Source organism: Microcebus murinus, chromosome 4 (genome assembly GCF_040939455.1).
Source record: "Microcebus murinus isolate Inina chromosome 4, M.murinus_Inina_mat1.0, whole genome shotgun sequence".
NCBI lineage: Eukaryota > Metazoa > Chordata > Mammalia > Primates > Cheirogaleidae > Microcebus > Microcebus murinus.
Genome location: NC_134107.1, coordinates 52,786,617 through 52,808,626, shown reverse-complemented (window position 1 = coordinate 52,808,626; position 22,010 = coordinate 52,786,617). Strand labels below are relative to the sequence as shown.

The window sequence follows — 22,010 nt, the reverse complement described above, 5'->3', positions numbered from 1 at the left end:
GGGGGTTTGGAATGGCACTAGGTCACTACTTTATAAAAGTGAAAGCAATTGCAAATTGTTTCTTTAGAATTTGCTAGTGAAGGCAAGAGAAGCGTCTATTCACCCAGTTTGACTTTGGCAGGTGGAAGGGAGACCCCTATAATGCTAAGAGTAATGATGCATTTTCCTCTGTATCCAGCCTCATGAGCTTCCCCAAAGATGTGTGCCTACCACCTCAGCAGCAGGCCAAGCGCATAATTTGCATAAAGGCTTAGAGGACCATAATATATTCACTTCTTGTTAATATAAAAATTAATGTGCATGGGTAACATCTGTTTTTTATTGATTTAATCAATACATTGGGAATTTAGCAGCAAGTTAATGGCAAGCAGTTACAAAATCTATTTTTCTACGCTTAAAGTTGTCTTAAATAATCTATAGCAACCTAAAATCATAAGAACACATGTGAATGACTGAAGCACTTCTGCTATAATGCCTATGGCAAGTTTATTAGTAATTAATTTTCTAACAAAGTTTTCTAGTGCAAAGTGCACATAATCATTTGAAACCTCCATTACCAAATTTGGCCTCTTATTTTCCCCTATAAATAATTGTGCCTAAATATAAGAATTTGAAGTAAAACTGAGCAAGTATTCCCACAGGCTTGCATTGAGGGCATCTGCCCCCTAAACAACATCTTGGTTGATTTCAGCTACAGCCCACTGCCGGGCCTCTTGGTGGCTGTCCTTTAATACCATGTGCAGTTTATGCTGCTTTGGTGATAACTAGTTTCAGTTTTAGCCTGCGAACACATGGCAGGGCTCAGCAGAGCTAAGCGCTCTGCTTAGTGCTGTCCTCTTCCCTTCTCTCCCCTCACTTTAGTGCTAATAAGAGCAGTCTTGTTTCTGTACTGTCCAGCACTGGAGAGAACCTTAGGGTTTCTTTTTGGTTCTAGACACAGACGAGGATTTAGAAGTGCCTTTGGCTCCTGTTCCTTGGCTTGAAGTCACAGGGGTTTTCTCCGTTTCTTCCTTGAGTTCGACTGGAAGGACTCTGCTAGATGTGAAACTTGAATAGTACGTGTCAACGCTGTCCACATCTGCCTTCTTACTGGTCACAGGATATTTTTCAGAAGTGGCCTACAAATAAAAGGAAAGTCCTGGATTAATTTTCAGACACCAAGTAACACACATCAGTTCAAAGAAGCAGAAAACCACAAAGTTTTCCAGCATTTGCAAGGTGGGGCAGTCTCTAGATATGAGATATAAACGACTCGCGTTGTAAAATTATTAAATGCTAAAGAAAGTTCCTTTTGTACCTTCAAGCTAACTGAATAGCTAAGTGTTTGGTGTGGAGCAGACTACACAGGCCCAGTTTAAAAATCTGTACCTGTATTTCATTTTGCAAAATGAAAGTAAATGTCTGGTAACATTTATACAGGGAAGTCCACTTGGACATACTTGTACTCATCTCATTTCATCCTCAGAGATTTCTACACCAGCTTGACAAATGTATGGATACCCTGAGAAGTACATTGTGATTATACTTTCCAAACTGGGCACAAAGTGGCTGCATATGGCCCACACCCACATTCTCATCATTCTTCTGCATTAATTCCAGAGACTGGCTGCTAATTCCAGTCATACTACTTGGGTTGGTCTATAGACCTCCTCTTCAAGTCTCAATTCCTGTTAAAAATGGGGAAAAATAATATTTGCACATTTACTACACAGGGTTATCACAAGACTGTACTTCAGGGGTGGCCACGAAAGTACTTCATGGGCTTTAAAGTATGGAACAAGCAGATGGGATTTTAATAGTCACTTGCATTTTCTTAGGTCACCTCACTCCACAGTAGAGGGGGAAGTGGTCTCAAATCCTGCTGTCATGAGGACAGCAGTTCCATTTTTGCCTCAGGCCCATTTTAAAAGTGTTCACTCTTAATTAAATGAAGCTGAGCATAGAGTTCCAAAAGAGCAGAGAATGTCTTAGGATACCTACAAAAGAGGACAGGGGCCAAGACACTGGGTAGAGATACAACAAGCTCTCATGTACACAGAACGATCTGGGAAAGGGCTTACAAGTTTAATACTTCGGTAAACTGAAAGTTGCAGTACATATGGGTTAATAATCAGGTTAACAATTTTCAAAGAATGTGACAAATTACATGTAATACAAATGAATCTGGTGTTTCTTTGATCATTCAGGCTCTTGTGATGCAATGACCATGTTTTGCACCCAGTGGCAGGTACTTAACGTATATTACCCAAAGACTTCCCAGAGCTGCAGAGAAACTTTGGGTCATTTACACTTTTCGGTACCTGTATTTTACGAAAGAAAACATCTACCTGATGTTTGCTTATTGCAGATAGCCCTTAAATGTGTGCCTCCTCAGATCATCATTGTGTCTGACTTTATAACAGGGTAAGCTAATTCTTGAGTAGGTAATACTTAAAAATAATTTTGAACCTTGAAAAATTAACTTGTATAAAATTTAAGATGTAAAAAGGTTATTTTCTCTAGTTTTCCCACACCCCAAGGAAACTTCTGGGTTGCTTCTCTGTGTAATCTTTTAAGAAGTAGAAAATACTAAAAATTCTTCAGCAGTCATTAATATAGTTTGTATTCTCTTTTTGAAAACTCCTTATGTTCAGCAGGAAGGTGAGGATGTGGCATCTCTGATGTTCTAGTATCTGGCTGAGGACAAGTAGCTTTGCTGAGTACAGTTCTGGTCCCTAAGATACAGAATCTATCTTGAAAATTTCAATTCATAAAATTTAATTAACTTTACATACAAATCCTATTAAAAGGTGAATCTAAGTGTAACCTTCTCTCTTTTGACATTTCTACTTGGATTGTGAGTTATCATCCAAGCAGTTAAGGAAATGTTTTTCGACATGTCCATGACAACCAATATTCTATAGACTAGGAATAGAGATTTAGTCATTTTCTTTTTAATGTGTTCATATTCATATCCTGCTTAATGTTTCTATTCTTTCTCACTGTTCCATTTGTTAATGTACTTAAGTCATTACAGTAGACTTAGAGGTTGCATTCACAAGGAAGAAATACTCAGAAACAGTCTCTGTGGACAGGATTAATGATGTGGGATTTTTTTTTCTTTTTTCTAAAATCTCTAAAGGTTCTGATATTTTCTTCTCGGATACAATATCTGAAGATCATTAACAGAATTTTCTGGCAAAGTGGAAGGAAAAAGAAAACTAAACCAAAATGTTTAGTTGCTTTGGTGTAGAAACATGATTTTTTCTATTTCATTCCATAGCAAGATGAGAAAATTATATTCCTCAGCCACACTTATTTATAATTTTAGTGATTTCTTAAATAGGTAGCACATTGCCATGATTTAATATTCACAATGTTCAAAATTTCCTCCTTGGCCCCCAGTTAACTCAACTCTGCCCCATCAAAGACAACTAATACTGTCAATTTACAGTGTCCACTTCCATAGAGATCGTATGCATCCTCAAGCAAATATTAGGTGGAATCAAATGAAATTGGTTATCATTCCATTGTCATTTCCTTTGGCTGCAAGTCAAAATCAGTCTAATAATGGCAATTTCATATGGTTCACTCCAACCCATCTATCAACATGTTTTCTTCCCATTTTTTTTTAACACAAATGGTAGCCAACTATAAAAACTCTTTTACACTTTGATGTTTTTTCAACTAATGATTATCTTGAAGATCATTCCATGTCAATTCATAAAAAAGTCCTTATTCTTTTTTCTAGCTGTGCAGTATTTTCTTGTTTAGCTATAATTTATTTAGTCAATCCCTTCACAATGAATATTCAGGTTTTTTTCTAATCTTTTGCTGGTACAAATAATATTGCTGTCAATAGTCTTGTACTTGTGTCATTTTGCATACATGTAAGTATATCTACAGGATATATATTTTAAAGTGGAATTCCTGGGTCAAATTGTATATGGATTTATAATTTTGAAAGATACCACCATATTGCCTTCCACTGAAGTTATACCAACTTATACTCTTACCAGCAGCATATAAAAGTGCCTGTTTTCTTATTTCTTTGTCAATTTGGTATTTTTTGCTTTTATTTTTGTTTTCAGAGACAGGGTCTCTTTGTGTATCTCAGGATGGAGTGCAGTGGCATGATCACAGCTCACTGCAACCTCAAACTCCTGGGCTCAAGCGATTCTTCCTCAGCCTCCCAAGTAACTGGAACTACAGGCATGCAACCACACTTGGCTATTTTTTTTTTAATTTTTTGTAGAGATAGGGTCTCACTATGTTGCCTAGGCTGGTCTTGAACTCCTGGCTTCAAGCAATTCTCCTGCCTTGGCCTCCCAAATGCTGGAATTACAGGTGTGAGCCATTGCTGCTGGCCTCAATTTGGTTTTAACACACATTAAAACTAATATAGTTGACCATATTTTAATTTAGCTCCCAAATCAGCCTAACATTGGCTACACTGAAACAAATCATGATATTTGTTCCTTCACTACGTGGAAACGTCAGTGCAGGTCTACTTACCTTTATGCAAACGTTTAGAATGCTTAGACGCTTGTATGTATATGTGTTTACCTTGTAAAATACTGTGTGTGTACCTTACATTTCTCTTAGCTAACTTGTAGTTGCATTAAGTTTAGGATTGCATAGTTTAAGAAGCAGAATCCTAATAGTTTTTCTAAAGAGTCTGAGACTCCCCTCCTAAATACCCACTCATCGAAACTATTCCCTATCAGAAAGATAGAACTATCGAAAAGATAGAACATGGATGCAGTTGTACCCTTCAGTCTGAACTGTAGTTTTCTTCACAAAGAGCCAAGCCTCTCATCTCCTTGGAAAAGAAATGGCCAAAGCAAATTCCAGCTTCTAGGCTTTATCTAGGAACATGAACATATCTTAATTTGGGGGGAATTTCTTTTGTTAGGTTATAGATTATCTAAGTTTGGGGCTTCTCCTTTTCTTCACTCATAGCTAGTGGGATTCCTCAGGGATCTATGCTGTCACTGATGCAATTTTATAGTTTTGTAAGTAATAGAAGAGAGAAATGAAAAATGAAATTGCCAAGGCTATAAGATCTTCCAGGTCATGAAAAGCAAATAGAAGATGATGAGCTCTCATAAGATTGTACAAAGGGGGAGACAGATGACAGAGGAATTTCAATATTCAGTTCTGGGGGCAAGCTTCTAAATTATCATCATAAGACTGTTGGCCATCCATTTATCAATGCAACAGAGGGCCTAAAAATCATTATAGACTGTTCTCTGAAGATAAAGATACTTGTCTAATGTACTACTGCACAATGGTCAAGAAAAACTGGCTATCATCAGAAAGCATCTTAGAAATCAAAGAAAAAAATGTTCTATCCTTATATAAAACTGTGATGAGTTCATATCTGAAACACTGCAACCAGCTTGAACAGATAAACAGACCAGAGAATGTTTATAGACAAGCTACTAATATGATTAAGGGTGGAGGTTTCTTTATTAGAGAGCTCTTCAATCTCAAAAGATAAAGAATAAGAGGATATATATTCAAAATCTATAAAATGAAGAAGGGGCAGATTTCAGCACTGTGGAGCCAGATGGCATCGCTGAGTGCTGCAGTCAGTCAGGATGGTTAGTTACACGAGGGGCTGCCCCAAGCAGCGTTTCAATTGTTCTTCATCTTTGACAAATGTGTACCATTTGGGATAGCTGAAGAATAGCCAGTTGTTCTGGAGGCAGAATGATGGAAAAGATGACCTTACAAGGTTCCCTCCAGTTTCACCTTTTTGTAATTCAGTACCCTTGGCCTTATTTTTCCAGCTCATATTATTAATCTTGAAAAGGGAGCTCCATATGTGCAAGAGGAGCTATGTAACAAGAAAACTGGGCTACATATACATATTTCATTATTCACTAGCATAGCTTTAACCTGATGAACTTATCTGGTGATAATGGATGCAAAACCTGTAAGCTCCAGGCATATCCCTGCAAGTTAATACCAGTGCATGATTACTAGAAACTGTTACCATTTCTCTGAATTTTGAGTAAAATACATGCTATTTAAGTAAAATGGTTTATCACCATAGCAACCATTTCTAGAGTCACACATTCAAATTATAGGCCTGCACAAGGTCCAAATGACAAAATTCTGAGACAAGTTTTCTGTTATAGTTTTGTGTGTACTGGTCACCCACCTTCTCTCAAATTCCTGTGGTTTTCAGAAGGAAAAAGGAAGGGAACAAAAAGGATTCAGAAGAAGAGAAATCAGCTTCCAAATATATAGACTTCTTTTATAAAGTTACTCACATAAAGATCTGGGTTCTTGAGTCAATGAAAGTTAAATCTAACTTGCAAATTAGAAAGATGTAAATATCTTTCTTTTCTTTGTAACTAAGGTATAATTTATAAATAGTAGAATATATAGATATCAAGTGTACGGTTTGATGAGTTCTGATAAATCCATAGACCTATATAACCAATACCACAATAAAGAAATAGAACAATTCCCCAGAAAGTTCCTTCATGCCACAACCTAGTGAACACTCTTAGCCCGGGAGAAGCAACTGTTCTGATTTTTTTCAGTATAAATGAGTTTGCCTTTTCTAAAACTTCATATAAATGAAAAAGAATGTATGTACTCTTTTGTATCTGGCTTGTTTTTGCTTAACATTTTTAATTAAAATTTTTATTGAGACATTTGTAGATTCTCATACTATTGAAACAAAGGTTTTTGAGATTCATTCATGTATCAACAACTCATTCCTTTTCTCTTACCAAGTAGTACTCCATTGTATGGACATACCACAATTTGTTTGCCCATTCTTCTGGTAATGAACATTTGGGTTGTTTCCAGTTTGGGGCTGCTTATATATAGAGCTGATATAAACATTTCCTACAAATCTTTGCGAATTTGGGATTGCTGAGTAAATGGTAAATGAATGTTTAACTTTATAAGTAACTGCCAAACTGTATTCTGAAAGAACTGTACCATTCTGCATTCTGCAATGTAGGAGACATCCAGTTGTTCCATATCCTTGCCAATATTTGAACTTGCCAATCTTTAATTTTGGCCATTATAGAAAGTATATAGCAATACCTCATCGTAGCCTTAATTTGCATTATTTCACTAATAATGTTGAGCATCGTTTCATCTGCTTATTGACTACTTGTATATATTTTTCTATGTGAAGTATCTGTTCAAGTCTAATAACTGTTTTAAAAATTGGGTTGCCTTATTGAGTTATAGGAATTGTCTCCATACTCTGGATACAAGTCCTTTGTCATATATATTAATAATTACTGCAAACATTTTCTCCCTGTCTATGGTTTGCTTATTTCTTTTCTTAATATGCTTTTAATGAGTAAATGTGTTTCCTTTTTATGAAGCCCAGTGTATCTGTTTTTAAAAGTGTTTTCTGTGTTTTAAGAAATCTTTGACTACCCCCTGGATGGAAGACAGTCTCTTAATGTTTTCTCCTAGGAGCTTCACAGTTTAGCTTTTAGATTTAGGTCTACCATCTATGGTATTATGAGATATATATATATTTCATATACATGAAATATATATGTGATTATATATATATGTTTTCACCCATGGTCCCTATGGAATTTTATAACTCTCATAGCCCTTGTTGTAATATTAGGCAATGTTAGGCCTCAGGAGCAGGCCTCAGGAGATAGAATCCCTCTCTGACCTTCTGCTATCCTCCTTTCACCTGCCCAAGGCAGGACTCTGATCTGATTGTGAGTCAAAAAATCCTCATTCCAGAGAGGGAATGGAAAGCTACACAGGGAGGCCAGGAAGAATCTGAACAGAAAGGCCTTGCTGGGTTTAGATCATATGCACCTTATTCAATCACATGTCTACATGGTTGTCAATCATGGCTATGTAACGAAGCCTCCACAAAAACCCAAGAGGACTGGGTTCAGAGATCTTCCAGATAGCTGAACATAAGGAGGTTCTTGGTGGGTAGCATACAACTGCCTTGCTCTTTCCCCCACCTTGGTGGTGATGGAGATCAAGAAACCACCTGGAAGCTATAGGGTCCCTAAAGCCTGAGGCACTCAAGTACTCCACTTGGGGAACCAGAGTCTACCATGGACACCAAAGAACATCTTGGCAGCTGGCTCAATCAGACAAACATCAACCAATGACAGGGAGAATAATGATATAGCCCATAACAGCATCTTCCAACTCAAGTAAATAGTGTGTGGCTGATTCATACTCACAAGTACCACCTGCCATCATCAAGAGTAAGCTGGGTGACCTAACTCAGTACACAGTGTTGGGAAGAGATGAAGACAGTAGGTCGGAGATAACCTGAGAGGTACACCAAACCAACTAGAACATCCAGTAGGCAATTTGGGATCAGTACTCCTCTCCATGGCATGCTCAGGGATTAATCCTCAGGGACCTGGAGACAGGCCCATAAGCCAGGCCTTCTATCCCCAGGTCTCGACTGTGAGCCCAGATGAGAAGGAATCAGCAAAAGAACTCTGGAAACATCAAAAATAAAAGTGAAAGGAAACCCCTAAGAGAAAACAATTACTCCCTACTAATGAATACCAACTAAAATGACAGATGAAGAATTTCGAATACGCCTTGTAAGGAAGCTCAATGAAGTACAAGAGAAAATAGAAAACCAACACAAGAAAAACACAAAAACAATGCAGGAAATATATGAAAAATGTAGTAAGGAAATCAAATTATTAAAAAAAAAACTGAACTTCTAGAAAGGAAAAATGTACTCAAGGAAATACAAAACACAGTGGAAATACTTAAGAATAGGCTAGATCAGGCAGAAGAAAGAATCTCAGACTTTGTAGACAACATCTTTAAGTTAAAAAAGTCAGTCAATGAGAAAGATGTGAGAAACAAGAGGAACAAACAAAAATCACAGGAAGTATGAGACTCTGTAAAGAGGCCAACATAAGAATCATACGAATCTCTGACAGTGAAGAATACACAAGAATTAGAAAACATATTTGAGGGAATAATCAAAGAAAATTTCCTGTTCCTTGCTAGAAATCTTGATATCCAGATTCAAGAAGCTCAAAGGACCCCTGAAGGATTCATTGTGAAGAGGCAATCACCACAACACATAGTCATTAGACTGGCCAAAGTAAATATGAAAGAGGCACTCCTATAAGCCATGAGGTGAAAGCAGCAGGTAACCACAAAGGAAAATCCATCAGAGTAACTGTAGACTTTAAGCCAGAGGGACTAGGGCCCCATTCTCAGTCTTCTCAAACAGAATAATGCCAGCCTAGAATTTTGTAACCAGCAAAACTAAGTTTCTTATATGAGGGAGAAATAAAGTCTTTCTCAGACAAGCAAACACTGAAGGAATCTGTCAAAACCAGATCTGCCTGTAGGAAGTACTCAGAACTACATTATACATGGATCAATACAATAGACATCCAGCAGTGTCAAACCACTCAAAAGCTAAAGGTCAGAGACTGAATACCACAATGGCTCAAGAGGTAAAACAAAGCAATAAAGTTCTACTCAACAGGATGAACATAAATCCACCCTGCTTTTCAATTCTTTCAATAAATGTGAATGGCTCGAACTCCCCACTTGAGACATAGGCTGGCTAACTGGATTAAAAAAATATAAGCCAAGTATTTTCTGTCTCCAAGAAACATATCTAACCCACAAGGACTCATTCACAAGGTGAAGGGATTGAAAACAATATTCTATGCAAATGGGGGAAAAAAAGCTGGTGTAGCCATACTCATATCAGATAACATAGACTTCATATCAGCAAACACAAAGAAAGACAAAGATGGCCATTATATAATGGTGAAGGGAACAATTCAACAAGAAGATATAGCAATCCTAAATATTTATGCACCTAACACAGGTGCACCCAGATTCATAAAGCAAATCCTACTTGATCTAAACAAAGTGATAAACAGTAGCATCATAATAGCCAGGGAATTCAACATCCCACTGACAGAACTGGACAGATCCTCCAAGTAGAAAATAAGGAAAGAAACAGTGGACTTAAACAGAACTTTAGGACAAATGGGCCTAACAGACATTTACAAAACATTCTATCCAAAGACTACTGAATATACATTCCCATCAGTTCACAGAACATTGTCTAAGATTGATCACATCACAGGCCATAAAACATGCCTCGACAAATTTAAAAAAATAGAAATTATAACATATATCTTCTCAGACCATAGTGGAATAAAATTAGAAATCAATTCCAACAGGAACACTCAACTCTACACAAAGTCATGGAAATTAAACAATCTGCTGCTGAGTAAGTACTGGGTCAAGGAGGAAATTAAGGTGGAAATAAAAAGATTCTTTGAATGATGATTCAAATTCTTTGTCATTCAATTCTTTAAATGACAGAGGGGGCACAAGTTATCAAAACCTGTGGGATTCAGCAAAAGCAGTTATAAGAGGAAAAATTATAGTCCTAAATGTCTACATCCAAAGGACAGAAAGATCACAAATCAACACTCTAATGAATCATTTCAAGGAATTGGAAAAGAAGGAGCAAACCAATCCCAAACCCAGCAGAAAAAAAGAAATAACTAAGGTCAGAGCAAAAGTAAATGAAATGATACAACAAAAAAAGAAAACTACAGACCAATATTCCTTATAAATATAGATGCAAAAATTCTCAATAAAATCCTAGCAAACTGAATTCAGCTGCACATCAAAAAAATAATCCACCATGATCAAGTAGGCTTCATCCCAGACATGACGCAAGGATGGTTCAACATACACACATCTATAAATGTGACTCACCACATAAACATAAACATAAACAAAAACAAAAACCAACTGATCCTCTCAATAGATGCAGAAAAAGCATTTGACAAAATTCAGCACCCTTTTATAAAAATATTAAAGAAAATAGGCATAGATGGAACATACCTCAATATTATAAAAGCCATATATGACAAACCCACAGCCAACATAATACTGAAGAGGGACAATGGTGAAAAATTGAAAGCATTCCCACTTAGAAATGGAACCAGACATAGTTGCCCATTGTCCCCACTTCTATTCAACATACTGCTGGAAGTCCTAGCCAGAGCAATCAGGTGAGAGAAGGAAGGAAATCAAGGATATCCAAGTAAGGAAAGAAGAGGTCAAACTATTTCTCTTTGCCAATGATATGATCTTATATCTAGAAAACCCCCAAAGATTCTGTCAAGAGACTCCTGGAATTGATAGATAAATTCAGCAAAATCAATGTACACAAATCAGTAGCATTCCTATACACCAACAACAATCAGGCTGAGAATCAAATCAAAGACTCAATACCTTCCACAATAGCAACAAAGGAAATAAAGTACCTAGGAATATATTTAACCAAGGAGGTGAAAGACCTGTACAGGGAAAACCATGAAACATTGAGGAAGGAAACTGCAGAGGATCTAAACAAATGGAAAAATATACCATGCTCATGGATCAGTAGAATCAATATTGTTAAAATGTCTATATTACTCAAAGTGATTTACAGATTCAATGCAATCCCCATTAAAGTACCAACGTCACTTTTTGCAGATATACAAAAAATAATTCTATACTTCGTATGGAACCAGAAAAGACCCTGAATAGTCAAAGCAACCTTAATCAAAAAGAACAAATCAGGAGGCATCACTTTACCAGACTTCAAGCTATCCTACAAGGCTATAGAAACCAGAACAGCATAGGACTGGCATAAAAACAGAGACATAGACCAATGGAACAGGACTGAGAACCCAGACATAAAACCATCCTCATATTGCCATCTGATCTTTGACAAAGCAGACAAAAAATTCAGCAGAAATCAAGCAGGTGGGCGGGAGGAGAATGGGATGGGTAAATTCATATCTAACAGGTACAAGGCATGCTATATAGGTGATGGACACACAACTTTGATTCAAATTGTGCAAAAGTACTTCATATAACCAAAGCATCTGTACCCCTGTGAAGTTCTGAAATTAAAAAAAAAATCCTGCAACTTTGCCCTTTTTAGGTTATTTTGGCTGTTTTAGGTCTTTGTATTTCCAAATAAATTTTGGAATAATCTTGTCAATTTCTACCAGAAAAGCAAGTGTTCGAGATTTCAATTGAAATTAATTAAATCAATTTAGGGAGAATCAACATCTCAACAGTGCCAAATATTCCAATCCATAAACATGGTTTATCTCTTCAGTCTCCTTCAATTTTGCTCAACAATATCTCGAGTTTGGGTATAAATATTTTGCACATATTTTGTTAGATTTATCACTAAATATTTTATGTTTTATGATACTATAAATGGTATTTTAGTTATGTACTTATTTATTTATTTATTTATTTATTTGAGACAGAGTCTCATTCTGTTGCCCAGGCTAGAGTACCATGGTATCAGCCTAGCTCACAGCAACCTCAAACCCCTGGGCTCAAGAGATCCTCCTGGCTCAGCCTCCCAACTAGCTGGGACTACAGACATGTGCCACCATGCCCGGCTAATTTTTTCTATATATTTTTAGTTGTCCAGCTAATTTCTTTCTATTTTAGTAGAGACGGGTCTCACTCTTGCTCAGGCTGGTCTCAAACTCCTGACCTTGAATGATCCTCCCACCTCAGCCTCCCAGAGTGCTAGTATTAGAGGCGTGAGCCACTGCACCTGGCCTATAAGTGATATTTTAAAATTTTGTTTCCTAGTTGTTCATTGCTAGTATATAAAAATATAGTATTTTTTATATGTAGATCTTACATCCTACAATCTCCTTAATTCACTTCTTGTAGATTCTTTGAGATTTTCCATACACACAATCATGTAATCTGCAAGTAAAGATAGTTTTATTCCTCCTTTCCAATGTACATAATTTTATGTCTTTTACTTGCCTTGTTCCATTGGCTAGAACCTCTAGTGCAATGTTAAAGATAAGTAGTGAGAAAGGACATCCTTGCCTTTCACCTAGAGTTACACATGGATCAGCACAGTACACTCACAAATGTAAAACCACTCAAAAGCTAAAGATCAAAGGCCAGATACCACAATGGCTCAAGAGAGAAAGTAACAAAGTTCTCCTATATTTAGTAGGAAAGCATTCAATATTTTACCATTTAAGAAAGCATTTAATATTTCACCATTAAGAATGATACCAGTTTTAGGATGGATACAGTAGCTCATGCCTGTAATTCTACCACTTTGGGAGGCTGAGGAGGGAGAATTGCTTGAGGTTAGGAGTTTAAGACCATCCTGGGCAACATAATGAGACCTCATTTCTACAAAAAAAATTTTTTTTAATTAGCTGGGTATGGTGGCATGCACCTGTAGTCCCAGTTACTCAAAAGGCTGAGCCAGAAGGATCAGTTGAGCCCAGAAGTTTGAGGCTGCAGCGAGCTATGATCAGGCACTCCAGCCTGGGTGACAGAGTGAGACCTTGTCCCCCACTAAAAAAAAAAAAAAAAAAAAAAAAAAATGATACTAGTTTGAGCTGGGTTTTTTGGTAAAATCCCTTATTATGTAAAAGAAATTCCCTTCTATTCCTAGTCTGAGGGTTTTTCTCATGTTTTAGTGTTGAATTTTATTAAATGTTTTTTTCCAAATTTACTGAGGTAATTATATGGCTTTTCTCCTTTATCTGTACATGGTGAATTATACTGGTTGATTTTTGGATGTTAATCCAAATTGGCATTCTTGGAATATACTATACACCTGGAATATGATATTATTTTTATATATATTTCTGGATTTGGACCACTAATATCAAGTTTGGAATTTTTGTGACTATATTTATGAGACATATTGGCTAATAATTTTACTTTTCTTGTAACATCCCTGTCATGTTTTGGTATTAATGTTATCCTTGCCTCATAAATGAGTTGGGAAATAGTCTCAAAAATGTGTATATGTTTTTCCTTATTTTTTTTCTTTGAATATTTGAAAGAATTAACCAGTGAAATCACTTGGGAATGAAGCTTTCTTTATAGAAAAGTTCTTTATTATATATTTGATTTTAAAAATGAATATAGAACTATTCAGATTTTTCTGTTTTTGTTTTGTTTTTTTCAAGGAATTTGACAATTTCATATATATTTTCCAATTTTTTAGCATTAAGTCATTAATAAGAGCCAGTAAGCCTGGAGGGAGATCAATACAAAGTATCCAAGGTAAAGAACAGATAGGAAAAAAAGTTAAAAATAAATAGAGCCTCAGGAACCTATAGAACAATATCAGACCAGTTACATATGAGTAATTGCAGTCTCAGAAAAAAATAAGGAAAAAATAATGACAAAATTTCCCAAACACGGCTAAAGATACAAATTTACAGATTCATGAAGCTCAGCAAGCCCCAAGTAGGATAAATTTAAAGAAGAGCATGCTTCATAATCACTGTCAAACTGCTGAAAATCAAAGATAAAGAGATTTTGAAGGCATCCAGAGAAAATCAACACAATACATACAAGAACATTTGACATTACCACCTATTCCTTACCATAAAAAATTGATTTAAAAAAGAGAGTATCAGAAATGGTAAATATCTAGATGAATATAAAAGACAATTTTTCCATTACTTAAAGCAAAACTCATAACATTGTTTTATGAGGTTTGTAATTATGTAGATGTATTAATAATATATGTAATGATTACAGCATAAAGGTAGGGTAAGAGATGAATGGACCCAAACTAATCCATTTGGAATTAAAGCAATATTTGTTATAATCCAACTCAATACATTGGTTCTCCATAAATGATGTGCACAGCATAGCCAAACAGCTATCAGCCCTAAGGGGAGCCAAGTACAAGCCAGGCTCAGGAGGGCAGGGAATAATTTAAAGGACTCACTAACGTGTCCCTTCAACTCTGGGAGTCTGGCTAAGCCTATAGTGAAATCTAATTTATACAGAAAGCTCGTGTATGGAAGTAAAAGTAGGCACAAAAGGTCTCTTTAAAACAAAATCCTTGTGTATGGGAGCCTATGAATCCAGCAACTCACATTGCAAACAACATTACATCAAATAACAGCAGGTCAAGATTCATGTTAGCACAATTACTTATTTGCAACTGTATGAGTCAGCTATTGCAACAGTAGTTCAACTGTGTTTCAGAGGTCCCCAAGATCGCTCTCAGGTTTCATGATTCACTAGAAGGACTCACAGGACTCAACATATAGTCATATTCATGGCAATGATTTATTACAGGAAAAGGATGCAAAGTACAACCAACAAAAGGAAAGGGCACTTAGGGCTAAATCCAGGGGAAACCACAAACAAACTTCTAAGTGTCCTCAGTGGAGTCACACGGGATGCACTTAATTTCCCCTGCAATGAGTTGTGACCTCATGTGTGAAATGTTGCTAGCCACAGAAGCTTGTTAGAGACTTGGAAGCCAGGGTTTTTATTGGGAGCTAGTCATGTAGGCTGCCTCTGCCTTGCTCTTACCAAAATCCCAGAAGAAAAGTAGGTATTTGGCATAAACCATATTGTTTACACAAATAGGTTAGACATATAAGCTATTCTTATATTAACATTATAAGTTAATGGTAACAACTGTCTCAAAATCTAAGTTCTCAGATGCCAGCCAAGGGCCAACCTTGCAAATAGGACTTTTGAAGGATAGTTTAGGCCTGCTATGTTTGCTCTTTTCTGCATAGTTACACAACAAACTGCAAAAATTTCAGTATCTTATAACAACAAATATTTATTTTTCTCAATTGGTTACAGAGCTTGTCTGTGCTAGGCTAGACTTCAGACTTTGGATTGAGTTCAGGTCTGTTACACAAATCACAATCCTGGGACCTATGGCTCTCTGCAGTCATGTTCTTCTCATGATAGGTGGCAGAACTATATAGAGCAAGCTAAATAATGCAAAAACATTTAGAGTCTCTCCTTACATCATATCTATTAACATTCCAACAGCCAAAGCAAGTCACATAGATAAGACCAAGACCAACATTTGTGGGGTAAGAAAATAGCCTTCATCTATTCTAGCAGAGAGAACCACAAAGTCACATGGCAAAAGTTGTAAATATACAAATCTCTTACAAGAAGGGATTAAGGAATTAGGAATAATAATCCAATCTACCACAGTATCCTAGGGACCCTAGAAACCTCACCAAACTCAGAGGGCAAAGGAAGGTGGAAGCATCACATTATCACCTTTGAAAATGGTGTTTCTTGGTTTGTTTATTAGTTTATTCCCAGACCTATACCCAAAGGAGCCTTGATACAGCCAGGAAAATACATTTAATTTTAGTAATATTCTACACATATTCTTTAGTAATAATGAAAGTAATAATAGCTAATAATACTAATGAGTACTTACCACATGCCAAGAGTGTTTATTACATGCATGATTTCATTTAGCCTTTAGTTGATGACATTATTATTCCTATTTCACAGATGAGAAAATGAAGACTTAGAAATTTGCCCAAGTCATAGAGCTGGTAAGCCACCGGTGAAGCCAGGATTTGAATCCCAGCAGCCTAGGTCTGGAGCTTATACTTTTAACCATTATGATATTTTAAGTGCTGTACTTGGGCTCACATGAACATTGGTATATGAAAGTGTGCCAAAATTGTGGAAGTACCATCACATTTTCATGTTATAGCTGATGCTTGTGGATATAAAGAGCTAAAATGTAATTTTTCAGGAAAAGAAAATTTGTATCCTACTCAACTAAAATATCTAGAAAACTTGAGTTTTTCCTCATATCAATTTCCTCAAGAAACATCAACATATCATAGTTCAAGTATTTAATTTCAATGTTATTTAAATTTAAATATTTATTGTCTTAAAAGAAATGCTATGTGAATATATATCCCTTATTAAAATAATTTTTCAAAGTTTCTAAGTCACCTTGTCTTTCTACTTTCAGCCTAGATAAGTAACTTCTACATGTACTATCTCCTACGATACCATAATGGCCATGTTTTCAGTCAAGAAAAAATGATGACAAAAGAAAATAATCACAGAAGTCTTCTATTTTCATTAAACAAGTTCATTCAAGACTGTGTTCAATAAACAATTTAACAACTAGGTTTCTCCATTATGAAGCAAGAATTCTGTAATGCAAACATACTTGTAGCTCATGGAGAGATTCTAGCTCCTCCCTCCATTGTTATAGGGATGTGCAATTTAATTACAGACATTCATTTCTCTCCAATTGTTCTCTGAGCTTGTGAATAATGAAAGTATGGTACCATTTATCAGGAACCACTAAGGACCTAATCTTAAAAGTCATGCTACCGTGATAAGCAATGGTCTGCCAAGTGTTTCATCTGAAGATGGGCAAATGCTGTTGTAGAAGTGAAAGTTAGGTCTACCTGATAAAGCAAAGACTTTGTCTTAGGGAATTGAGAGGGTTACTAACAACACAAAACATTATCTAGATGTCCTTGGCTGTAAGAAATAAGATATACATGAGAGAATATTTCTGTCTTCAAAGACATTTGAAGACAGAATTACCTTAAAAAGCTGGAAATGAAAAAAGGACATTGCTAAGTGCCAACTATTTGAAAATAAATTTGAAAAAAGTGTAGTGTGATACCTTAGTTCAAGTATGAACAATGAGGAGATGCAGACTGGATTTTTCCATAACGTCCAAGGCATTTAGAACTAAGGGACTGTTACTTCAGGAAAGAGGAAGGTGCATGGTTCAAGTGTTTTTGTTGTTGTTTTCAACAAACCCGCACTTAACTCTCTCTGCTAGTTTTCCAAGAGCTCTGTACTTATTTAAAAGGTGTGATTACCCTAGCTTGTGAGGAATACAAAATCAGGAACTCTAAAAGGATTTATGAGATTCTCCAGAAAAGAGAACAATGATACAATGGAAAGCAGGAACTGCTGGGAGATTTACACTTAGATTAAAGCCAAATTTAAAATATTTAATGGAAAAAGAATCTCATGTATGTTCTTAGATTAGGTGGTATCAATTATTTATATTATCACATGAAATTGTCCATATAATCTAATTTTAATAAGCAAAACTTTTCCTATGGAAAATATTTCAATATTCATAGAATATTTTTAATAAAATTAAAATTTCCCTTTTAAGAGTGACTCAAGAGCACATAGCCAATCCTATTTTCAGTCATCACTTCAGTATTTTATACTCCTCTATGTATTACTAATAAAGATTGGAAAGAACAAAAGTAATTTCTTAACATAAACTTAACTTCGATATAACTAACAAAATAACACATTTATTCATAAAAATTCATGGAAAACTTAATACGTTAAGATAAGTCTGTTTCTTTTAAGGGACAATACTTTTCAGAAAAATTCCCAAATAAGGTGCAGTATTCCTCCGAAGATATCACAGCCCAAACCTAAGCATGGGAAAGTTCCGTAGAGGACATCAAGGGCAAGCTCCTACCCATCTTGCAAGAATTCCTGCTATGGCATTTATAACAAGCAGCTTTCCAGAGTCTGCTTGAATACTTCCTATGATTGTAAGGCAGAGGGTTTACCACCCATAGCCCAGCCTTTTCCATTGTTGGTAAACTCTGATTATGGAAAATTGCTTCCTGCTGAAGAAAACTACATTCTTAAAATTCTATATTCTTAAATTTTCAATCTATATTCTTAAAATTTCTATCAATATATTCTTAAAATTTCAACCAACTGGTTATAGTTCTAGCATCTATAAACAATTCGCATTCCAATTCTTCTGTGCCCTAGTTGGAAGTAGCTGAGAATAACATAGTAAGTAAGTCTCAATACTTGTGACTTGCAGGGTGGACTGAAGGGGGAGGGAGTAAGGTGTGACAGAGCAACAGAAAAGGAGATCTAAAACATTTAGTTCACAATGATATTTTATGTCAGATTCAGTGACAAACACAGATATAATCCAAGACTACAAAAAAAAGCATGTACATGCATGTGTGTATAAATATTTATATACATGTGTTAATGCATACATGTATGTGTGTGTAATGTATGTGTAATAATATGTGAGTATATATGTGTGTACATGTGTATGTGTGTGTATATGTGTGCATAAAGTGCCAAGTTAGCCAACAGAAAAATCTTTAAACTATGTTCAATAAAAAATGCAAATACGGAGTTTTAGGGCATTACTTTTAAGGAGAATATAAAATACACACAGCTGCTATTGCTGGAGTTGTTAACAGACTAGAGAAGGAGGGAATTCAATAATCTTATGTTTACATTATGATTCTTTTAGAATATCTGAATCATTATGTTAAGCTTATTATTTAGGCATCTGCCATCAAGTAACAAAGAAGTTCCGAACTAGTAAATCAAAATCAACCAAAAGATCACTCCATATGGTCCCTTTCTGCAAATATGGAGGGGTATGGGCCGGCAAGGCTCCACCTCCCTGGGTCTGGTGCAGGGTCCACCCTGGAGGGCCCTCTCTGAACTCTGCCTATTTCGAAGCATCAGAGAAGCAAAAAGCAGCAACTCCTCACAAAGTCTGGGCTGCCCTTAGGTGAACAGTCCTTGGCAGGATGCTTAATTATTAAACAAGAGCTAAAATATGTTCATTAAACTTCGAGATAAGAAGGAGAATAAACACACAGAAAAAATTTCAACAAACACAGAAACAAAAAAGAAAGTGGGGGTTGGAGGAGGCTAAACGTTGTCAGGATACCCAGTTAATATACCACAATCTAGAATTAAGTAAAATGTTACTGAATTATATACATTAAAAAAAAACCTTGTATTCAGAACTAATAAGATAAACTGATAAACCCATAAAAAATTTTTAGTTATCATAAAATTAGATACAAATAACTGGATAATGTAACAATTATTTTCTAAGTAACACATAGACCCATTCCAAATTCTGTAATCTGGTAAAGTACAAAAATTATCAATTTGACCCATGGGCCACATCTGTCATACCATCAGTTTTTATTAAAAAAAAAAAGTTTAGTTGGAACATGGCCATACTGATTCATTTATTGTCTATGGCTGTTTTCAAGCTATAATATCAGAGTTGAGTAGTTGAGACAGAGACTATTATGGCCCACCAAGCCTAAAATATTTGCTATTTGTTCTCTTACAGAAAAAGTGTGCAGACCCCTGCTCTACATAATCACTGATCTTAAAATAAACATGTAGGCCACACTGTTAAATCATGACAGCCTAGAAGGCAGAAAGAACTTCACTTGCTGTATAATGCAGGCCCTTTGTTACAAATTAACAACAAAACAGACAGAGTTGCAAAAAATATCCCAAGTGTTGTGAGCGTATATTACATTTTGGAGAAATGAAAGAATTTTTATTCCTACTTATTTTGTTGGTTCTTCTTACCTGTTTTTCCTCCTCTTCATGAGAAGGACTACTGACGACACCAACATTTCCCCAAGGTTGGCAACTTTTCAACTTTTCTTGAATGGACTGATTATTCACATATGTTGTATCTTCCTCATCACTTTCTGGGTTATTTTTCCATTCTTTCATCAATTCTAATACATTGGTTGGTCTCACTGAAGAAAGTATATTGCCCTATATTAACAATGAATTTTTGATGTTATAAAGAGCTGAGATAATTGAAAAAATTCCTATATCTTTTAGTAATAAATTCTCCCAAATTCATAATAGTCATATGATAAAATTACAATGCTGAATAAATAGCAAAATTTCTGAAGCCCATTGGAGCACACTCCCTGAACTGACATGGCTCACACCTCTTGCATAATATCACTTACAGCTGTGGTCCTGAACCTCTGGGCCACAGACTGCTACCAGCCCATGGCCTGTTAGGGACCAGTCTGTACAGCAGGAGGTGAGGGGCAGGTGAGCAAGCAAAGCGTCATCTGTATTTACTGCCACTCCCCATCACTTACATCACTGCATAAGCTCCACCTCATGTCAGATCAGCACCAGCACATTAGATTCTCTTAGGAGTGTGAACCCTACTGTAAACTGTGCATATGAGGGATCTAGGTTGCACACTCCTTATCAGAATCTAATGCCTGATGATCAGAGGTGGAGCTGAGACAGTGATGTTAGCACTGAGGGTAGGCTACAAATATAGATTATCATTAGCAGAGAGGTTTGACTGCACAATAAATGTAATGTGCTTGAATCATCCCAAAACCATCCCCTCCCCGCATCCTGTGGAAAAATTGTCTTCCATGAAACCAGTCCCTGGTGCCAAAAAGGTTGGGGACTGCTGACTTACAATGTGTCAAAGTTTAGAGGGGGAAATCATCAGGCTTTTAAGAACAATGCAGTATGCTCATGCAAAGAACACCCCATAGATCAATTTCCTGGAACCCAAAGACCCCTTATAGTGTTGTTCCTACAAAACTGATAGGGAGGCTGAAAGAATGAAAGAAGTTGCTAGTGGGTCCAACCTTCAGTAAGTCTATACAACATCAAAATATATAGGTAAAAAAAATCTATATTCAGTTGATTAGTCAAGTGCTTTGTCTGAGAATAGAGATATTTGATTGGAAAGCCCTTATCTGTCTGGAAAATTTAGATATAAGGTAGTTGATTATAACTGACTCAGTGTACTTTTCTTACCCTAGATATGACTATACTATATCAAAATTGACTGTATATTAACTATATTTTCCCAAATATAATACCCCATTTAATGTGCTGAAAGATAAATGAATGCAGGCTCAAATGGCTCCCGCCTTGACTAGGTATGTCTTAAATATTTTGCTCCAAATTCAAGATTGTTACAGAAAATTTGGATAAGAAGCTTGAATCATATTTAGATGAACATGAGAAGTTCAGGTGTGAGCACAGCTATGGAGTGATTTCTAATCTGGTATATGGATGTAATGAAATGTTAACTATCACACAGAAAACTATGAGACAGGGTACTTTACGGGTAGCTATCTGAATACACTGTTGAGGATTTGGTGAGTTTAATATATTCATGGTTAAATACACAGGCAAACATGAATTGTAATAACTAAAAATGAGGATCATTATGTAATTAACTTCCTGTAGTTCTTCTATGTTACCCTGTTTTAAGAAGGTCAATACTCTTTGGTTGATATTTTGGTCAGTCTGATGACTGCATGTCATGATGTCTTCCTGTTTGCATTGAATCTCCCAGGGGTCCTTTGAGCTTCTTGAACTTGTATATTGAGATTTTTACCAAGGCCTGGGAA

At 36.0% G+C, this 22,010-nt stretch overlaps 1 protein-coding gene across 2 annotated transcripts in view; it reads right to left on the bottom strand.

Moving 5' to 3' along the window:
- Positions 1-225: 225 nt before the first annotated feature.
- Positions 226-22,010, bottom strand: part of STK33 (serine/threonine kinase 33) — a 161,572-nt gene continuing 139,787 nt past the window's right edge. For both annotated transcript variants that reach the window (XM_076002196.1, XM_012783956.2), the window contains exons 14-15: positions 20,188-20,382; positions 226-1,118 (exon numbers count right to left, since the gene is read on the bottom strand). In XM_076002196.1, coding sequence (XP_075858311.1) covers positions 912-1,118; positions 20,188-20,382 — 402 coding nt within the window. In that variant the 3' untranslated portion in view covers positions 226-911. The remainder of the gene's footprint in view (positions 1,119-20,187; positions 20,383-22,010) is intronic.